Source organism: Mauremys mutica, chromosome 4 (assembly GCF_020497125.1).
Source record: "Mauremys mutica isolate MM-2020 ecotype Southern chromosome 4, ASM2049712v1, whole genome shotgun sequence".
Taxonomy (NCBI): domain Eukaryota; kingdom Metazoa; phylum Chordata; order Testudines; family Geoemydidae; genus Mauremys; species Mauremys mutica.
In genome coordinates this window covers 72,637,721-72,656,755 of record NC_059075.1, presented here as the reverse complement: position 1 = coordinate 72,656,755, position 19,035 = coordinate 72,637,721, and the positions used below count along the sequence as shown (strand labels likewise).

At 42.6% G+C, this 19,035-nt stretch overlaps 1 protein-coding gene across 3 annotated transcripts in view; it reads left to right on the top strand.

Moving 5' to 3' along the window:
* ATG13 (autophagy related 13) overlaps positions 1-19,035 on the top strand; it is a 48,679-nt gene that overhangs the window by 2,606 nt on the left and 27,038 nt on the right. For all 3 annotated transcript variants that reach the window (XM_045013574.1, XM_045013573.1, XM_045013572.1), the window contains exons 2-6: positions 6,284-6,365; positions 7,296-7,376; positions 14,077-14,196; positions 14,829-14,875; positions 16,240-16,380. In XM_045013574.1, the coding sequence (XP_044869509.1) occupies positions 6,297-6,365; positions 7,296-7,376; positions 14,077-14,196; positions 14,829-14,875; positions 16,240-16,380 (458 nt within the window). In that variant the 5' untranslated portion in view covers positions 6,284-6,296. The remainder of the gene's footprint in view (positions 1-6,283; positions 6,366-7,295; positions 7,377-14,076; positions 14,197-14,828; positions 14,876-16,239; positions 16,381-19,035) is intronic.

The window sequence follows — 19,035 nt, the reverse complement described above, 5'->3', positions numbered from 1 at the left end:
TTCATTCTGCAAAATGTTACCCATGCAGTTCAACAGTGCTCCCTGTGGTCACCTCTTCTACATTAATATGCAGCCACCTTACACACAGACTACAGGTATCCACATGCAACCAGGCTGCTCAAATCAAAGTATAGCATGGTATGCTGGGACTTACTGTATAGTTTCTGTGGGAAGGCTGCTGCAGTCTGTTCTATCACAAACATTGGGTGCAGCAGTCAGGCTCTTGTCAGGTTGCCAGCATGGCTCTTGGTCGAACAGAGTTTAGGCAACTCTGACGTATATATGAAAAAGTGTTTAGATGCCAAACTTTTGGGTAGGTCTTAATATTGTTTTAACTCTACCCATCTCATTAGTGCCCTCATTAGAAAGGGCATGGCTTTAGCTAGAGAAGCAGGGCGTGGAGCTTGTCCTTTGAACACCTGCTTTTGACATCCATTGTTTGGAGGCAAGGAGAAAAAGACTTGAATTACCACAACTGCATGAACGTGGATATTGGAAAGAGGGGCAGACAAGCCATTCACAGGTAAAAGCATATGGTATAAACACCAGTTATATCATTGCTGCACATACTGGGTTAAAGGACAATAAGAGCAGATATACACTTAAAATGCTGCATTGGTGCAGCTGGACCGATCCAGCACTTAAGTGAAGATACTCCTATGCTGATGGCAGAGCTTCTCCTGTCTATGTAGTTAATCCACCTCCGTGAGAAGCTCTGCCACCAACATATCACTGTCTACACCGGGGGTTAGGTTGGTATAACTACATCGCTCAGAGGTGTAGATTTTTCACAACCCTGAGCAATGTAGTTACACCGATATAAGTCTATAGTGTAGTCCTGGCCTAAGGTACTTGATTGGCAGGGGACTACCTGGCTTTGGGGATTTGTAATCGAATCCGGAACCTTTCACTTGTAGGTCTCTGATTCAAGTGTGACTCAGGTCAGTAGTACCAAAAGGTACTACTATCTGTTGGCTGTTCAGTAGCCTTAGTGAAGTTAATTGGTGGTCTCACTCCTAGCACAATAGCTGACCCAATTGCAAAACCTATCATAATAGGCACTTAACTGGGAGGCCTTGTGGGCATTTGAATGAAAGGGGTTAAGAACTGAAAGGGCATGGTGGAGCCAGCCTTCCTTTCCACTTTTAGAGGGGTTCCCTTCAGGTCCGGTTATGCACTTTGGTGGTAGCCAGTGTGAGGAAGTAAGATAACTTCTGTGACTAAACAGATGACTTCAGTCTCTAGCGCTGTCTCTCTGGCACTTTTTACCAGCAGGGAAATTCATTTTAGAAATGGAACAGAGTTACTCATCTTTGTATAACAAAGCCTCAGCAGGCATGAGCTAATGGTCAGGTGCTCCCATACATACATGGAGACATGCTAATCATCAAATGACATGCTTTAGACTTGCCAGGACCCATGTTCTGGAATCAATGTTTCCCCTGAAGTTATAATCCCCTAACATGGAGCATTGTCCTATGCTCCTTGCTCCACTTTAGGTGCTGGTGACATCAACTGTTGCCAAGAGAACAGGATCCTGCACTCAGTACTTGGCAAGTAAGTAAAGGAGGAATGGCTTTTCAAGTGTTTTGTGAGTGACACACACACATTGTGACTAACTTGGAATCTTAATTAGGATTCTTTCTGTGAGGTTTTACTGCTTATTATTAAAGTAGATGAAAAGGGGCATCTGCTGGAGCAAGAGGCTATCGGTAATTTGATAGTATCCTTTTTGAAACTAATAACTGTAAAATAGTAAAAACAAGGAAGTGCTTTATTTACATGGTGTCATAAAGGCATATGGCAGTTTTTATTACTAGAGCCCCTTACATCCCTCAGGCAGGATGAACTAAAAAGTAGCAGAAGTCAAGGGAGCTGATTTAGATTAGATGTGGGGAGCTAGATAGACATAAATTATTGTTGTGTGGAACAGAATGAAAATGTGTGAAACTACAACAGATCATTTCAGAAAATGTGAAATTGGATAGGAGCTAATTAAATTTAGCTAACAATCAGTGCTGGTGGGGCGGGGGGCTGTTTAATGCTGAAATATCTCTCTATTTTAACCTAGTAATCCAAATATTTGCTGTGGGGCATAATCTAAGTGCAAGTTGCACAAATGAGTTTGTTTTAAAGAAGTTTGTCATTGGAAAAATAAAGTGAAGAGTTTGCAGAAAAGTTTAGAGCACAGTTGGACTTTATATCTGAAAATCTGAATATTTTAAGAGGCTCCAATTCAGCCAGCTCTGAGCCATGAATCCCTGGCCATGCAGGTCAGTGCAGCTGCTGATTCACTACTAAGAAAAATTCAGAGACGTGCTCTCCTCTTTCAGTTAATAGAGCACTGAAAAGAAGTTGAGTGACCAAACATGATCACACATTCATGGATAACATATCTGCATACCATATAGATGCTGTGTTGCTGGGACTTACAGCTTTGTTTACAGAAAGTTTTACCGGCTATATCGTTCTAGTTATACTGGCATAAATCCTATGTGGACACTTATTCAGGTATAAGGGTGGATTTTTTTGTTTGTTTTTTTGTTTTTTGTTTTCAGTTTAGCTTAAAGCACTTCCCAAGCTAAACCAAAAAAGACCCTCTTCTACTGGAATAAGTGTGTCTACACAGGCAGAATAATCATATCTGTTTAGGTTCTTTCTCAGTGTAGGCATGGCCTGACTCTCTATAGTGGCTAGATTTTGGGATGATCACACAGTGAAGTGACCCACACACACTGTTACTATTGTTGGCAGCTGGGTTTAGCAGGTTCCATATATAACTGTCAGTTCTGTCCTTTCACAGGTAACAATGACACTACACCTCAACCCAAACTGAGCAAAGGAATTGGTCTCTACTTTGCTCTTAACCATCCTCAGAAGATGATATTTGAGACTGAGTCTCAGGTTAGGAAAACAAGAGAATAAACAGATTAACATTCAGTTTTCAAACACCCATGTAATATAGGGGAGCTGGTAGTGATTCCTGTGTTAGGTTACCCAGCACTTTCTGTTAAAAAGGATTATTGGCACCTTTTTCTAGAAGCTCATTGTTTCCAGTAGATCTTTGATATTTGGCAGGGGAAATTCCCTCTGGCTACAGAAGTGTCTTTATCCCATGAGATTCTATTCAGATTTAGCTGAGCTATAAAGTATTAAAAATTGCCATTTCCTTTCTCTCACTTGTGTTCTTTAGGAAAATTTTGCATGTCAAAAATCACAACATGTTCTAAGGCCAGGGTCACATTGCTGTTGTAGCAGCAGCGCACACTGTATCAGGAATGGTGCACGCATTCTAGCATCAGAAGGTTCCCTCCCTCTCCAGTAGGGGTTCTTTATGTATTTTGAGAGCTATCAGACAGGGGTACTTCCCACCTCAGAAGTATTTCAGAAGAGCCCCTCATTTCACTCTGCCTTCAAGACCAATCTGTCTACTTTCTCTTGGTTATTTATAAAGGTGCTTCTCATCTTGATAATCTGAGTGTCACCATCCTTCTTGCTGAGCAAAGACTTCTTACTCAGAGCCAGTTTATACTGCTCTTTAATTGGCCAGAGAGGTCACTCTTGAGTTATGCTGAGCATTCCTGTTCCCTCCCCCAGGGGCTTTTTGTGGTGTTTCTGAAGCACTCCCAGTTCCTACCAGAAAAGAGAGCTCTGCAAATGGGGACATGGCTTTGGTAATCATTGATTCCTATATCAATTTCATGTCTAAGGGCCAGAAAGGATTGGGCTCAGAAGCCAGGTTTCCTTTCACATCCTCCCTTGCACTACAGGGACTGGGTTCCACGCCCAACTTGACTGGATCAGAGGGGATAGGGGAGTCTAGTTCTTCTGGTAGTGGAGTTAGTGACTTCTGACAGGATAGGTCACTTCTCTCTAGTTAAAGCTAACTGATTTACACCAATTGTTTTCATATAAGATCATTAAGTATTATAAGAACAGTGCCAGGCTCGAGGGGCAATATGAATACAAATAAGACCTTCCTTTTCCTCTCTGATCATTCAGTAGACAGTTCTACACTGCAGAGTAAGGTCTGTAGCTGTACTGCAGTAGGCATACCTATGCTAGCTTTAATCTAGTTCACACAGGTAACAGTGGCAGTGAAGATGTGGCATGGGCTTCGGTGTGGGCTAGTGCCTGATTACAAGACAGCTGGGGACCCTGGGTACATATTCAAGTTCCTAGCCCACACTGGGGTCCATGCTACAATGTCTTCAGTGCTAATATTGCCTGTTCTAGCTACTTTTAACCTTGCACAGGTATGCCTACCCACACTACAACTACAATCTTAATTGCAAGGTAGGCTTATATTAAGTCAGTGCTGACCTGCTGCCCCAACATAGGGCAGTGTAGTACTGTACTGCTGGAGTGGCCTCTTTTCAAATGGTGTTTGCAGAGCACTAACTAAACTACATGCTTACTGTCATTATTCAGATGAGATGTAAGATGAAGGTTCTGGCCACTTATGGTTATTAAGATCATACAGCACTTCCTGTGTGAGCAGGATGGTTATCCTCTGTGCCCTAATCAAACTTTAATTTGTGTTATGACATTCTTTCCCCCCAGGTAGTTTCAATCAGATAATATTCTTCTGGTGCTAAATTTTTGTGCAGTGTTGCTGTGTGCTCTTAAACTGCCCATGCTTCCCACCCCAGCAGTGGCTGCATTTCAGTGGTTAGCAAGGTGGTCCATAAATAATATTTGTATGATAAGCTCTTTCTGGATAAGAGGAGCTTCAGAAATGCAAGTATATTTTACAGCAGTCATACTTTGCACTTTTTCAGAGTTCTAAGCCCAAAGCAGTTTTTAAAACCTCTTCCTCTATGGTGTGGCATTTGTACAGCCCATCACATAAGGAAATTTGGGACTTGTGGGGTTCTCGCCTCTATTTGGTAAAATATATCCTACAGTTAGTAACTAAACCTGCAGCCTAGAGAACATTACTAATAAAGCGATGGAAGCCATGTTCAGTGTCAGCCTAAGCAAGGGGCTAGTAGTGTAGCCAGACTCCATTTTCTCCAAAGGCAGAGCTGCTATTACGTATTATGTAAGACATCAGTACCTGCTAATAATGGAGCTGAGACCTTCAGGATCCTAGTGCCAACAGGCCTGGTTTGTTATTTCAGTGCTACGAATTTCAACAGCTTAAGTGGCTTGTGATCTGAAATCCAGCCTATCACAATTGATCATCCTCTATATAGGACCAGGAACATTTTCTTCAGTAATCTGGCTGAAAAATCAAAAAGGGCTTGTAACTGTTCTAATTTTAACCCTCCTTTGCATTCCTTTTCTTCCTAGTTCTCTTTGTATTGACCTCATCTGTTAGTCACATGATTTTAACCCCCACAAGTCCGGTATGTCAGACCTCTGGCAGGCAGTGGCCTTGATGCTTATGAGTTCTTATGTTGGTCTCTAATAGCCTGTTGAAGGGGAACACTTACCGCCAGTGCAGCTTGGTGGTTGAGTAGGGGTGTGGCAGGTTGAGTTCTTCCCAGGCATTCCCCTTTTCCACTGCTGCTCCACCCTGTGATGGTCTGGCCTCTCAAAGATTCAGCCCTCCAGCCGGGGTCAGTCTTTCAAGTCTACCCCTTTCAGAGTATATATAAAGATCCCAGTAACAGAGAGGCTTTCAGGATCAAGTGAGGGATTGAGGCCTTCCCCCTGAGTCAGGGTCTCATAGAAGGGTCTGGACTATCTTCAGGATCTTCCCCCAGCTAGATTCCCCACCAAAGGATAGACTCCTGCAGTTGTCCCCCTCTCTAGGGGTTGGTAAGGGAGACCACCCCCACCACCAGCTTCCAGTCCAAGGCCCAAGGGTGGGCAGCTAAGTGCTGCACCCTGAGGTGCTATACAGCTGCCTCCCTGGATCACTTCATACCTCCCCTCTCTTCCCACAGAGTAAAGATACAATTTCAAACCTTCAGAATCTCCCATCCCCTCTTTGCAGGCTTGGTCAGGCCACCATAGCCAGGCTTCAGGCAGCAAGAGCACCTGTGGTGCTGCTTCCCAAGACCACAAATGTGGATCAGCTCACTTCTACTATCTACTTGCAAGTGAGCTACTCTACTTCTCTTTTTAAGCTCCTCCTCCAGCCTGGGCAGACTTTGCAAGAGCAGTGGGGTGGGACCACCTGGGCCCCAAGCAGCTCCATAACCCCTTCCTTTCCAGTGTGGGGTTTATATACCCTATCATGTGGCCCAAAGTTTTGAAGCAGCTGCTCCAAATCCCAAGATCAAAGTAGAAGGGTGTGCGAAAGTTTTATTTCCATGTTTGTTATATGTTTCAGATTTTCATGTGCAATGGACACCGATCTCAACTCCCAGGACAGGAAGGACCTGGACAAGTTCATCAAATTTTTTGCTCTGAAGGTAACTTGTGTTTCTTGTTATTGGGACATTGGTAGGAACCCTCTCCTCTGAATTCACCTTCATTTATACTGAAGTTAAACCACAGCTCCCCATGGATAGAGTCATAGGCTTTTATATCTGTTAATAACCAAACTGAGAAGAACTGAAGGTAAATATAGATAGAAGATTTCTGTTTTATACATTTATTTGCCAGAAAAGGGCTGTTTTTCAGCAAAATTGTCCTGCTGTAAAGCCCAATTGTGGGACTAGAATGCCCTTGTTAGCTCTGTGCCACTTTCCCCTGTGAAATTGACTAGTTGTGACTTCATCAAGCAGCCTGGACAAGTTTAAGTCTTCGTTCACTTAAGTAGTATTTCCTGCTGAGTCCTGATCTTCTCTTTCTGTCCATCTAGGTTCTTATATAGTACTCAAAAAGTATTTTTCTATTATAATTTTGTCACATGTTCACAGGTAACTAAAAATTGAAACCCCCTAGCTCTAAGTAGTTCCCTATTCTGTTTAGGTAGGTAGATACTGCAGTGATGGATGTGCTATAAATGCATCAACCGATAGACCCAGGTTACCTCTTTATGTATCTCCAGCTCCAGGGTGAAGTTCCATAGTTTTTGATAGAATTGATTCAAATGCTACAACCACTGATTATGAAACGGCTTCAGTGATTCCTTATTATTGTTACAGGGACGTGGTCAACTTAAAAGCATGCTTCTGTACAAAACACGTTTACCCGCTGCTGTTATAAGTAACACCTTAGGTGACTAGAGTGGAAGGAGATTAGCAAACCCCACTGATCCTAAATTCTAATCTCTGCTTAATCCTTTTCCAAAAGTGAGGCCATTTAAGTGGTGTCCAGCTGCCCTGAACTGGCACGCAATGCAGGCTGAGGGCCCTAGAGTGCTCTAGAAATCAGCAATTTTTGGCTTTCTCTTTCAGACTGTACAAGTGATTGTCCAGGCCCGACTTGGAGAGAAAATCTGTACTCGATCATCATCCTCCCCAACAGGCTCTGACTGGGTAAAATCATGTTACTTATAGCAATCCCATATCTCTCTCATCTACTTTATCAATCTGATAATATGGGGAATGCTTTTCTGTACTGTACAGTGTGTTGATTTTATATCTGGGCATGTACAGTGCCACCCTGGCCTCTTCCCGGGCTGAGGAGAGGTTTGTGATTCTCACCAGTCACTTCTGCCAGATGACCAAGACTCATATCTAAGTTCTGAAGGAGGGTCTTTACCTCTTCATTCAGAAGTTTGAGGCCCTGATAAGAGGTGAGGTATTTAAGGGTAATGGGGGGCTTCTGGATTCTCCATGGGTGCATACAAGAACTAAGTGAGGACAGAGCGGTGTGTTTTGCCTTAGTACCCAATGTACAAGAATCTCATTAGAGCCAAAACAAATGTTTATTAGTAAATAAAAAATGTAAGCCAATCTGGGATTTGCCTATGTTGGACTGTGTTTCACTTACTCAGAAGCTGGGTCTTACAAATCCTTTTGAAGGCGAAACACTCAGCAAGTGGTGATCAGTTACTTTGCCCCCAACACTCCCCACCATGAAGCCACAGAATCCTTTCTAAGGCTTCATTGATGCTTGTATTTCATATACCTCTCTGCTCTTTCCCAACTGCCTAACCAAGCTCCTAACCTTCTAAATCAATGCAATTAACTTCACTACTAGTATGGCTTGACAGTTACAAACTCCATTGATGTCATTCATATCTATGAATGTTTCCTGGTATTGTATGCTAATTCCCACCATGGAGCATTGCCCAATGTATCTGTATCGCTCTGAATATTTTGACTGTATTGTCTGAAGGTCAATAAATGTTCTGGGTGTCTCCTCATTAAGGCCTGCATATTTAAATGCAGTGATGATCTGACTCTGCTTAGCTGTACCACAGTGTGTAGGGTGGCATCAGCTGGTATATTGTGGATCTCATGCTGGGGAACTGGAAAAATTATCTTGTCCCCTATGTGAGCAACTCTTTTTGGAACTAAGCAAAACATTGGCCAGTCATAACATGTTTGTGTCCCATATTGGAAGTGTCCGACCCATGTGGCTACACAATATTTACCTTCTCCAGCCTTTGCAACCTTTGCTTGATCTTGTCCCCATTGCCTCAGCTGTACTGTACAATTTCAGGTTTCTTCATCCAAGGTGAACCCCCATGCCAGCAATGCAGTACATCACAATGATATAACCAAGTGCCAGGCCTTTTGGAACAACATGAGGTATCTGGGAATTTCCAGTCTCCCCCACACATCCTTACCAATATCTGAGGACGTGACATATTCCTTTAAGATGTAACCTCTAATGGTTGGTTCCAACATACCTATGGACTGAACACTATACACTCTCAATGCCTCGCTTAGTCCTGTGGCTGCTGGTACTGCTAGTACCATAGGAAGGATCCATGTTTCATCGAGCTTGTATCTTTTCTCAGCATAATAGATTCTTGAGTAGTGCCTAACCCTACACCAATATACTTGTTTTACTTTTGTCCATTGTTCCAGCATCTTATTTTTATGAACTAGCATCTCCCACTCCCATTGAATTTCCTTTAGTCCTCCCTGTAGCTCCTGTATTAGGAAGCTGCCATACTATGAACATTTGATACATTAAGATGGTTTGTAATTTTTCCATTTAATTGATTGCTACTTCCACTTCCCTAAACACCTATCCTGTTGTTCTAACATCCTTTAAATCCTCCCTAGATCCTCATTCTGTTATTTTTCACTTTAAAAGGTTTTGTAATTGAACTCTCATTTTCTTCCCACACACAATACTTGTGATATCCATATGATTCCATGCTGATGTTCCCAACTCCTATTACTGTTTGTCTCTCTTCCCCTGACTCTTTCACATCTCATGCCACCAAATTTCCTCCAGTGCCACCCCATCCATTGACTGTCTGAAATTTTACAGTGCTTTTGCTATCATTCGCATATAGAAGTGCATATATTTTGCATGACAGATCTCCTGTGGTAAAGTAAAATGGGTTAAATTCAATACTACAGGTATCATTTGGTACTATACATTACTATACGTAGTCTGATGGTCACAATTTATCAGTAATCCATTGTCAGGTTCTGCTTCTTTTTCTGTGGATGGTTCATCATCTTGCTTAAATTCTGGAGTAGGAGGCATTGTTACTCCACTATGTTCAGGAGTGGTAGTGTTACTTTGACCATCCTTAATCCAGTTCAGAGAGAAGGTCTGACATGTTAGACTCCTGGGCGGTAGTTCGATGAGCTGGTAAAGTAACTCTAATATTTTTTGTATGTGTTAACTGCATGCCATGAATTTTTAGATTAGCCATTACCATCCCATTTAAACACACTGTCCCCACCTAGCTCACGTCCAAGTCCCTGCTCCTGAGAGTTGTTTGTGCAGCAGGATCCTCCACGTTGGCTGTTCTGCAATCTGTATCAGAACACTAGGCTTTCCTGGATGATTACCCAGCAACCATAGGGCTAGGGCAGTGGTTCCCAAACTGGGATGTTCACGAAATGTTACAGGGGGTTCTCGGGAAGCATGGAGCCAGCAGCCCGGAGCTCTTGGGGACTTCCAAGAGCTAAGCAGATCAAAGCAAGCATATCTATCACACTGAGGAGATTTAAACTTCAAGACTCCTTTTACGAAATAAAAAGGGAGGTGGATATTTTTTGCTTCTTTTTAAAATTACAAAGGCTGCTAGTGTTGTTTTTAAATTATTATGAAGAACAAGTGTAAGCTTTGTTTGTTTGCCTGGACTGCTCAAGACCTGAATGCTTGTGTAGGAGGAACTCTTTGAGTTGGCTTCTTAAATACCTTCATGCTGTTTCACATCTGATATTCCTTGATGAAACATAGGAACTAGAGGCGCAAGTACGGGGGGGCAACGAGGGTCACGTGCCTCCCCCACGTCAGTGCACCCCCCCATGGGTTCCTCCCCTTTTTTTCCTTGCCCCCCCCTCTTTTCCAGCAGTGCCCCGTAGGGCCCAGGGTGCATGGGAGCTTTGCCCCCGCACCCTTTTTTTCTGATAGGAGCCTTGTCATATAACAGGCTTAATCAAAAGCGATACAAGCTACAAAAGTGAGATCTTGGAAGAGTGTTGCCGTTTTCATAATGTAATAAAAATACTGTCATGATAGATAATAGTGTGCAATAAGCATGTTATAAAAACAAATTTTATGTTTCCAAGATCACTGCTTTTATAATTTATGCTGAGGTAAGGGAGAAAATCCATGGAAATATTCATTTTTAGGAGGGGGTTCGCGAGACTTGACATTATTGTGAAAGGGGTTTGAGGGTTGCTAAAGTTTGGGAACCACTGGGCTAAGGTGACCCCCCCCCCCATACACTGTCACCATCTTGTTCTGCTGTATCACAAATTCAGTGGACCCCAATGCAATGCACATTATGCCTCCCATGGTGACCAACACCTGGGAGAGAAAACAAATATTCTCACTTCTCTCTTTTTTACATCAGTAGATTCACTTCTGTCCTTTCCCCTGTATGGTTTCAGCTGCATAGCATGCAACTTACCATCAGTTTACCACCCCTTTCTAATCTTTTACCTGAACTAGATATACTGATGCCCTATCCTTGTCCGTTTCATAGTAGCAATCCTCCCAACTGGCTTTTGGAAAGGGCTTTTTATCTGAGAGATATTGCAGAAGTACCTGATCTCCCACTTCATACCCTTTGCCAGAAGTTTGGCCATAAAAATAACTTTTCATTCTTCACTGGGCTTCCCCTAAATGAAGCAGCTCACATTTAATTTTTATATTTCAGTTTTGAATACATTTTTCACAGGTGAAACTTTTTTTTTTTTGGCCTGGCCTCTGTTAACTGCTGTATTTTAACAATATTCTGTTTTACTGTTGCTTTGATTTCTTTATCCTTTTCTGAGTCTTGGATATCTGTACCTCTGCTGCTATACTTAAACTGTCCTGACAGACTGTTAGCTGCTGTGTTGTTCATTTTTTTTCTTAGCGTGTACGAAGTATTCCCCCCCACACACTTTAAAAAAATCAATATTCTCTTTAACACTTAAACGTTTAACACTTGCATTACCCCCCAATTATTTAGTCTCTTCCTAGCTCTGCAGTGTTCTTGAAGTTGTGAAAAACTCCTTTTAACTTCACATTGCTTTTCCTTAAATCATTCAACTTCAGTTTTTCATTATGAAGTAGGACATTTCCCAAGGCCTCACTAGTGACTAAATTCTGGGATTGTAAACTTTTTGCCCAGAGTGAAATGTTTTCAGCCAATGTATTCTGCAGCTTTAAGTTTCTGTCTCTGCCTTTTATACTCATATTTTAGTTTAGCACATTTTGTAGCTGTGACTGCAGTTTCCTAAGAATCATGGGCCACAAAGGTGTGAGCTACCGTGACATCTAAGGGTTTAGTAAGCCAGCAAGTGGCTTCTTGTCCTGTTGCTCCAGTCATGGTAATACACTATTGTGTTCCATACCTGCCTGAATTCTAGATGTTAGAAACAGATTCTCCACTATCAAGCAAAGCATGTTTATGGATGTCTCCTATAACTGATAATACATTGGGGCATTCCCACTCATCCAAGGTAAAGGGGGTAAAGATCCTGGATGAGTGAGAGGAGGCTCAGTATCCCTATTGGGGGTTGGACGAAGCAGCCAGCAGACCGCTCCCTGTTCCCTAGGACACCTCTTGAAGCCTCCACGTCTCCTCCTCCAGTTCCTCATTGCACCTCTCTTCCTCATAACAGGGAATCCATGGGTGCTCACAACCACCTCCTTTCCCTCTGCCACACACTCTACCATACCCAGGGGTTTCTGTTCTACCCTCGGAATTGGGTTCCTGGCCCCTTTCAATCCTGTATGCTTTAGCCTCATCGACTGGGTCTTTATTTTTACCCCCCAGGATGTGGTGAAAAGCACATTCTGCTTTTTCAACCTGAACATTAGTTCAACCCCTCTCAAACACCATTTTAACTGCCCCTCTAACCTCTGGAAGTGGCCCATCTATAACAAGTTGTGGGTAGTCTCAATCATCACAAAATGGATTATTCATGACCAGAGAACAAGCAAAAAAAGTCACTCTTCATGTTCGTTAGGGGGCTCATTAGGGTTTCTGCTTAACAGCAAAAACAGTGGTGATTGCTGCATCAGACCAGAATAAAACTCAGATAAGCTCTGCACACAGGAACTGCCACTGTATCCGGCCTCTCTAGCCCTGTCAAATATGCAGCCAACCCCCAGAGCCAGCTCCCTTTTGCAAAATTCTCTCCCATCCCCTATAGTCAGATCACAAAATTCAACCTGCTCTCTAGTTTTCAGAAGCCACTTCAACGCTTCCTCTATGCCCGTGCTTCTGGAGTAAGGGCCTATTTCTTTCAGTATGGCTGATATCTCCTCTGGTGAAAGGTTTTTAACCCTCATCTCTGAACAGATACCACCTTGATTGTTTTGGACTGTTGACATGATTATAGGCTCCACTGGAACAGGCACCATAAGGGCATCTTAGAGTCCAGACTGCTCAAGGAAGGAAAAAGTGGATTATAAGGACGTGGAGCCTTCTTAGACAATACAACACTGTGCACATTAATGCTTCCTCTTTCCAAAAGTTTCATTGTCTGATTAAAAGCACCTGTCAGTTCTGTATTCCCCAATTGCACTGCTTCTAGCTGTGGTTGAAGAACACCATTCTACTCCTTAAGAGACTCACATTCCTGAGCATTCTCAGTCAAAGTTCATAGCTCTGTGACCTTGTCTATCAGTTCTTGTGTTTCACCCTTCTGCATTTCTTTAACTTGAGTTTTATATTTCCTGAATTCCAGTTTGTGATTCATTTTGTTTCACAAAAGCTCTGGCGATCACTATCTCACCCTGAACTGTGCCTTTTACCCTTTTCTCAGCAACCCTTTTTGTTGCTGAAAAGGTTGCTTTCAAGCACGTTAGCCCCCACTTCAAGCAGATTCTGACTTGCGAGGATATCCATCTCCTTAAGGGGACCCCCACCATGTCTTGTCTACATATCTCTGCAGCGACTCCACTGTCCCTTAAAAACACCTTAAGCCCCTCAATATCCTTAGGTCTCAGTCCCTGGGATATTGGCTGTTAGCCCAATCTTCAAACTGACTAGCTAGCCAGAACATCGGAATGAGATTCACTTACTCAGCAGATGGGTATAACAAATCTTTATTAAGGCAAAACACTCAGCACATGCTGATCAGTTACTTACAAGTGGGAAGCTCATCAGGACAATCTCATCACAGTCGCCTCCAGCATTGGCCAGTACAGGTTCAACCTTCCTGTATTACACAAACTTATGTATAACTTTTTGTTATCTTTTCTTATGCATACATATTAGTCTTTCATTTCCATGTTAACTCTCCTCCCCTGTCAGTACAGGTTTAGTGTTGCTTCAAATGAGTCTTTTCTAGCTTTAGTTACTTTATTTTTGTTTTCTCACAGACATGATTACTCTGCAATTTCTTACACATGCACAGTTCTACTCATGCTTATGGTGTTAAATGTTATCAGACTAGACTCTTAAAATTCACAGAAGGCTTCTGTCAGGCTTAAATATGTATTCACCCCCAATAGTCTGTTCTGTAACTGTTGCAGTGGTCACCTCTTTAATCTGTTGTGTAGCAGGTTGCTCTAACTTGAGTCTGTCTGCAGTGTGCCACTGGACAGGTTTTCTAAAGGAATCTGAAAAATAAAATAAGGTCTTTCATTTTGCAGTTCAACTTGGCAATCAAAGATATACCAGAGGTAACTCATGAAGCAAAGAAAGCCCTGGCAGGACAGCTACCTGCTGTTGGACGGTCAATGTGTGTGGAGATCTCTCTCAAAACCTCTGAGGTAAGAACCCAGCCAAGATACATCACCATTTGCTGACTTGCCCCTTAAATTACCTGCCTAAACTCTTATTCTCTTGCCCAAGGCCATGTAAAAATCTCTCTAGTCCTGCAGTGTGCTAGTATGCCACTGAAGATTAACATATTTTACAATGAAAGGGAAATCTCACTGCAAATTGGTGAGGCCCAACACTTAGGATTGGGAGAGCTGCAAAATCAGCTTATTAGCTCACCTTGGGAGCTAACCCATTCTGATGTAAGCATGTCCTGAGTACAGCCTCCATCCTCCTTTTTATGAGGCTCCCTTGTCCCACAGTGAGACATCTTTGGGTCCTGCCCTTGTTAGCACATGCATGTAATGAGGAAATAATGACCATCTGTCTACAAAGAATCAAGAGTCAGGAAAAATACATTCCCTTAGAACAGTGGTTCTAAACCTATTTACTATTGTGGGCCACATCCAATACTACCTGTATGGCCCTGAGGATGTCACATAGGCTGCAGCTCTGTGCTGATTAGGCTGCAGGTTGAGAGCCACTGCCTTAGAGCTACATTGCTGTAACTGATTTTTAATGAGATGTGAAAGAGCTTGTTTGTTTTAAATGAGCTATGTTCCTGATCCTTTCTCTGATGCAGGGAGATTCCATGGAGCTGGAAATCTGGTGTCTAGAAATGAATGAGAAGTAAGTGTGTGTTCCTCGGTTTTGTTTTTGATTTTGTCTTTTTAATCAAATGAGCAAGTTTTTCCTGGCTGGCTGAATGATTGAGCACACAGGGGACCTGACCTGCAACTGAAAAAGCTATGGGGAAGAGCTCAACAGCATTCCAAGACATTGCCAAGGGAACACCTTCTGATCTGCCCGACAGGTTCATATGAGGGGCATTTAACCAGCAATTGGAGCTGACAAGCTCTGCTGCAGTGTCCTGTGCTGTCTGGCATGCACCCTGGCGTACATCACTGTGAGCAGCAACCTGGTGGGAATGGAGAGACCATGGAGAATGAGAAAAAAGACAAAATATTCTCTTCTCAAGTGCAGTGAGATTTGTAATAAGCCCTTCAGGATCCCAGTATTATGTACCTGACAGATTCTCAAGATCTGTGTGTTAAGGAATTTGGAGGCAAAGTTGGCATTCAGCCCTGCTTTTGTACTTTCCATCAGTTAAGTTAAAGGGAAACACTGTCATCTGCTTTTTCATAGCTTTTGCTTTTTGTATTATGGAGCTATACCTATCTCATAGAACTGTAAGGAACCCTGAAAGGTCATAGAGTCCAGCCCCCTGCCTTCACTAGCAGGACCAAGTACTGATTTTGCCCCAGATCCCTAAGTGACCCCCTCAAGGATTGAACTCACAACCCTGAGTTTAGCAGGCCAGTGCTCAAACCACTGAGCTATCCCTCCCCCAAAACTGACTTCCTGAAAGTCACATAGGAAGTTCAGGGCAGAGTGGGAATAGAACCCACATATCCTAAATCCCAGTCCAGGGCATTAACTGCAAGACCATCCCTAACAGAAAGATGGTTCTCCCAGCCTCTCCAAAACTGAGAAGTAACAAAGGAATGTAAGATTTGCCTGATCATATTAGATCATTGGTCTTTCAAGTCAGACAAACCACTCCTGATGCTTCAGAGGCAAGTCCCTCCCCCATGCACAATGCACCTCTCCTGCTGTTTACTGTGTCAGAGAAGAGGATTAGAAATTAATTCTACCTTGGTCCCTTGTGGCAATCAGTGTGTGCCCTCAAGCATGAGATTCAGTTACCCAGGAACTACAAATGTTAATCATGCTAAAGTTACCCCTCTCTAGTACAAGGCCCTATGCCTTCTGCAGCAGTGAGTTCTACAGAATCACTATTTACTATTTGTCTTGAACTGGAATAGGAGTCTTGGCCTGCTAGCCCAGATACAGATTACCATCCTGATGCTTTATTTCAGGTCTGTCTGTTACTCTAAAGCAAGTATTAGATTACTGGCCCAACCCCCTTTTTGGTGTAAATTTGTATTGCTTGGCTGGAAACACTGGACTAACTGCTTCTATGTGCTCTCTAGGTGTGACAAAGAAATCAAAGTTTCCTACACTGTGTACAATAGGCTGTCTCTGCTGCTGAAGTCCTTGCTTGCTATAACCAGGGTGACTCCAGCCTACAGACTTTCAAGGAAACAGGGCCATGAATATGTAATACTGTACAGGTAATGTAGACTGATATTCTGTGTCTGAACTGAAACAGCAGGAGACTTTTAGGCCCACAAAATACAACTACTCAGTTGGAATTTGGCCAGAAAACCAAAGCCAATATCTGAAACCCATGCAAAAATTGCCAAAAGGTAGATAATGATCAGGACTTCAGTGTTGTATCTGATTTGCAGGATAGCACCTCTAGCTGCAGCTCGCCAACCCACCCTGGGATGCTGGAGAACAGATTTAAAATTGTTTGGAAAAGTGTGTGTAATTGTATATGTGACTTATGCACACAATAATTGTAAATGCAGTTGAATAGTTAGTTGCATAACTGGTCATTTTGGCAAAAACAATTACCCAAGTCTTATATAGAATCACAATAAATGCATGCGCAAATTGGACACTCAAGTACGTTTATACAGAACACAGTTTAAAAAGCTAGTTCTGGAAGAGGTCACTTCTTAAATCCTCCATGCCACTTCCTAGGATTTTCCTGTAGGTCTCTCACCCAAATACTGATCAGGCTCAGCCCTACTTAGCTTGTGAGATCTGATGGGATCACAGCTTAAGGTAGGATGGTTGCTGGCCTAATCCCATTCTTTTTGACCTCAGGAAGTGGTTGTATAGAGCATTGGGGTGGTGAATTGAAGCTACTGCAAAGTCACAGGTTGGTTATCATGATTGGCACAGAAGTTGTGAGGTTTAACAAAATTCCCATCTTTGCTCTGTTCTTGCCCACGTTGCTTGTTTCTTTAATGTGCAGGTAAGAGAGTGTAACAGGGTTCACTCACCGTTGAGGGTGCCTCCTTGTGGCTGGGTCTGGGGATAAACTCTAGTCTGGTCTAGTGCCCCCTTCTGCCACCTGCTCACCCTGTGGTCCTTTTCACTTTCCAGCAACTCGGGGTGCTCTCTTCATGACTCAACCCTCTGGCCAGGTCACTATATAGTTTTTCCCTTCTGGTGTATCAGCATCTCGCTGGACCAACTGTCCAGATGCCACCTTCACCAGTACTGTGCTACTTCCCAGTGGCTGGTAGGGGAACTTGGGCCTGCCTGCTACTCTAGGTTTCAGCCCAAGGACCCTATAATCAGGGTAGCCAAGTTCTACGCCAGGGGTAGGCAACCTATGGCACGGGTGCCGAAGGCAGCACACGAGCTGATTTTCAGTGGCACTCACACTGCCCAGGTCCTGGCCACCGGTCCGGAGGGCTCTGCATTTTAATTTAATTTTAAATGAAGCTTCTTAAACACTTTAAAAACCTTATTTACTTTACATACAACAATAGTTTAGTTATATATTATAGAAAGAGACCTTCTAAAAACGTTAAAATGTATGACTGGCACGCGAAACCTTAAATCAGAGTGAATAAATGAAGACACGGCACACCACTTCTGAAAGGTTGCTGACCCCTGGACACAGTCTCATCCCTGATTGCTCTTTTCCTGGGCTTCTTCTTAGTCTGCCTTCCACAGGCTCTCTTGCCTACAACTCCTGTAGGTAAATCCCTTCCATCGGGGACAGGATGGGATCCCAGGGCTTTTTCTCCCCCCGTAGGTTTCCTTCTACCCAATTCCCTGTGCCCAGAGAGCAACTGAAGACTCACTCCCTGCAACCCCCTTCTTTGTCTTTTTTTTGGCATAGCAGCTTCATCCTACAAGGCTATGACCACCACTTTCTCCATTCATTTTATGAAAAAACTTTCTTTCCATAGACTTTTGCCCAGAATCCCATAGAACATGATGAACAGTTTCTTTGGTTTTGTGCATATTATACAGCTCATCTTTGTCTTTTTAATCAGATTAACTTATTATTTAACACAAAATGACCTGCTAACACTAAAAATTACTACTTCACGTTATGATAAATGTGGTATATAGTATTATCTTCAATTTTTTGAGTATATGTCATAAAACCTTTGTCCCTTTGTTTCCTTGACCCATAGTTTTTGCCATTCATTTCCAAGCTTCTTCACAATCACACTTTTTAAATTCTCCTCTACTTAAGGGTATCTTAATATCCATCTTTGTCAGCCATCTCGTATCCCTTTGTCAGCCATCTCATTTCCAGGTATTCTGATGTGCATCAGAATCCATGCTATTGTTACACAGACACCTGCTTGCATTGTTTCCATAGTTAGGAACATTATTTCACTTGTCATTTTCTACTTTCCAAAGTCCCTGTTCTGATTGTCATAATGCCTGACAAGGAATGAGATAAAATTGCAGCTGTAGCTGGTCACGCATCTCCTACCCAGCTCAGTGCCAACATTATGCCCATTAGTTCAGCTGTTAGTATGGTCCCGTAATTTGATGGCATTTTAGATTTTGTGGAGTCCAAGACTAGGAATACAGAAGGCTGTTTCCACTCTACCCATGCTGTCATCGTTAGATCTGTCTGCATAGACTTGGCAAAGCTGGCCTCATTTTTTATAAATAAATTCAGAAATTTGATTAGTCATAATGTGTGGAGTCTTTTCTTCTCTTAGTTTGTTTTTTTTACATACAATTCCAAATCCACAAATGGGGAATAACTGCAGCTGTAATTTGATTTCCCATGATTAAAAATTTTTTAGTTCTCTCAATTTTTCTTTTTTACATATCTCCTTTACCCATTTTTACCCTGATAGTGTGGGGAAATCTGTGGCAATTCATGTAACTTTGTCTAC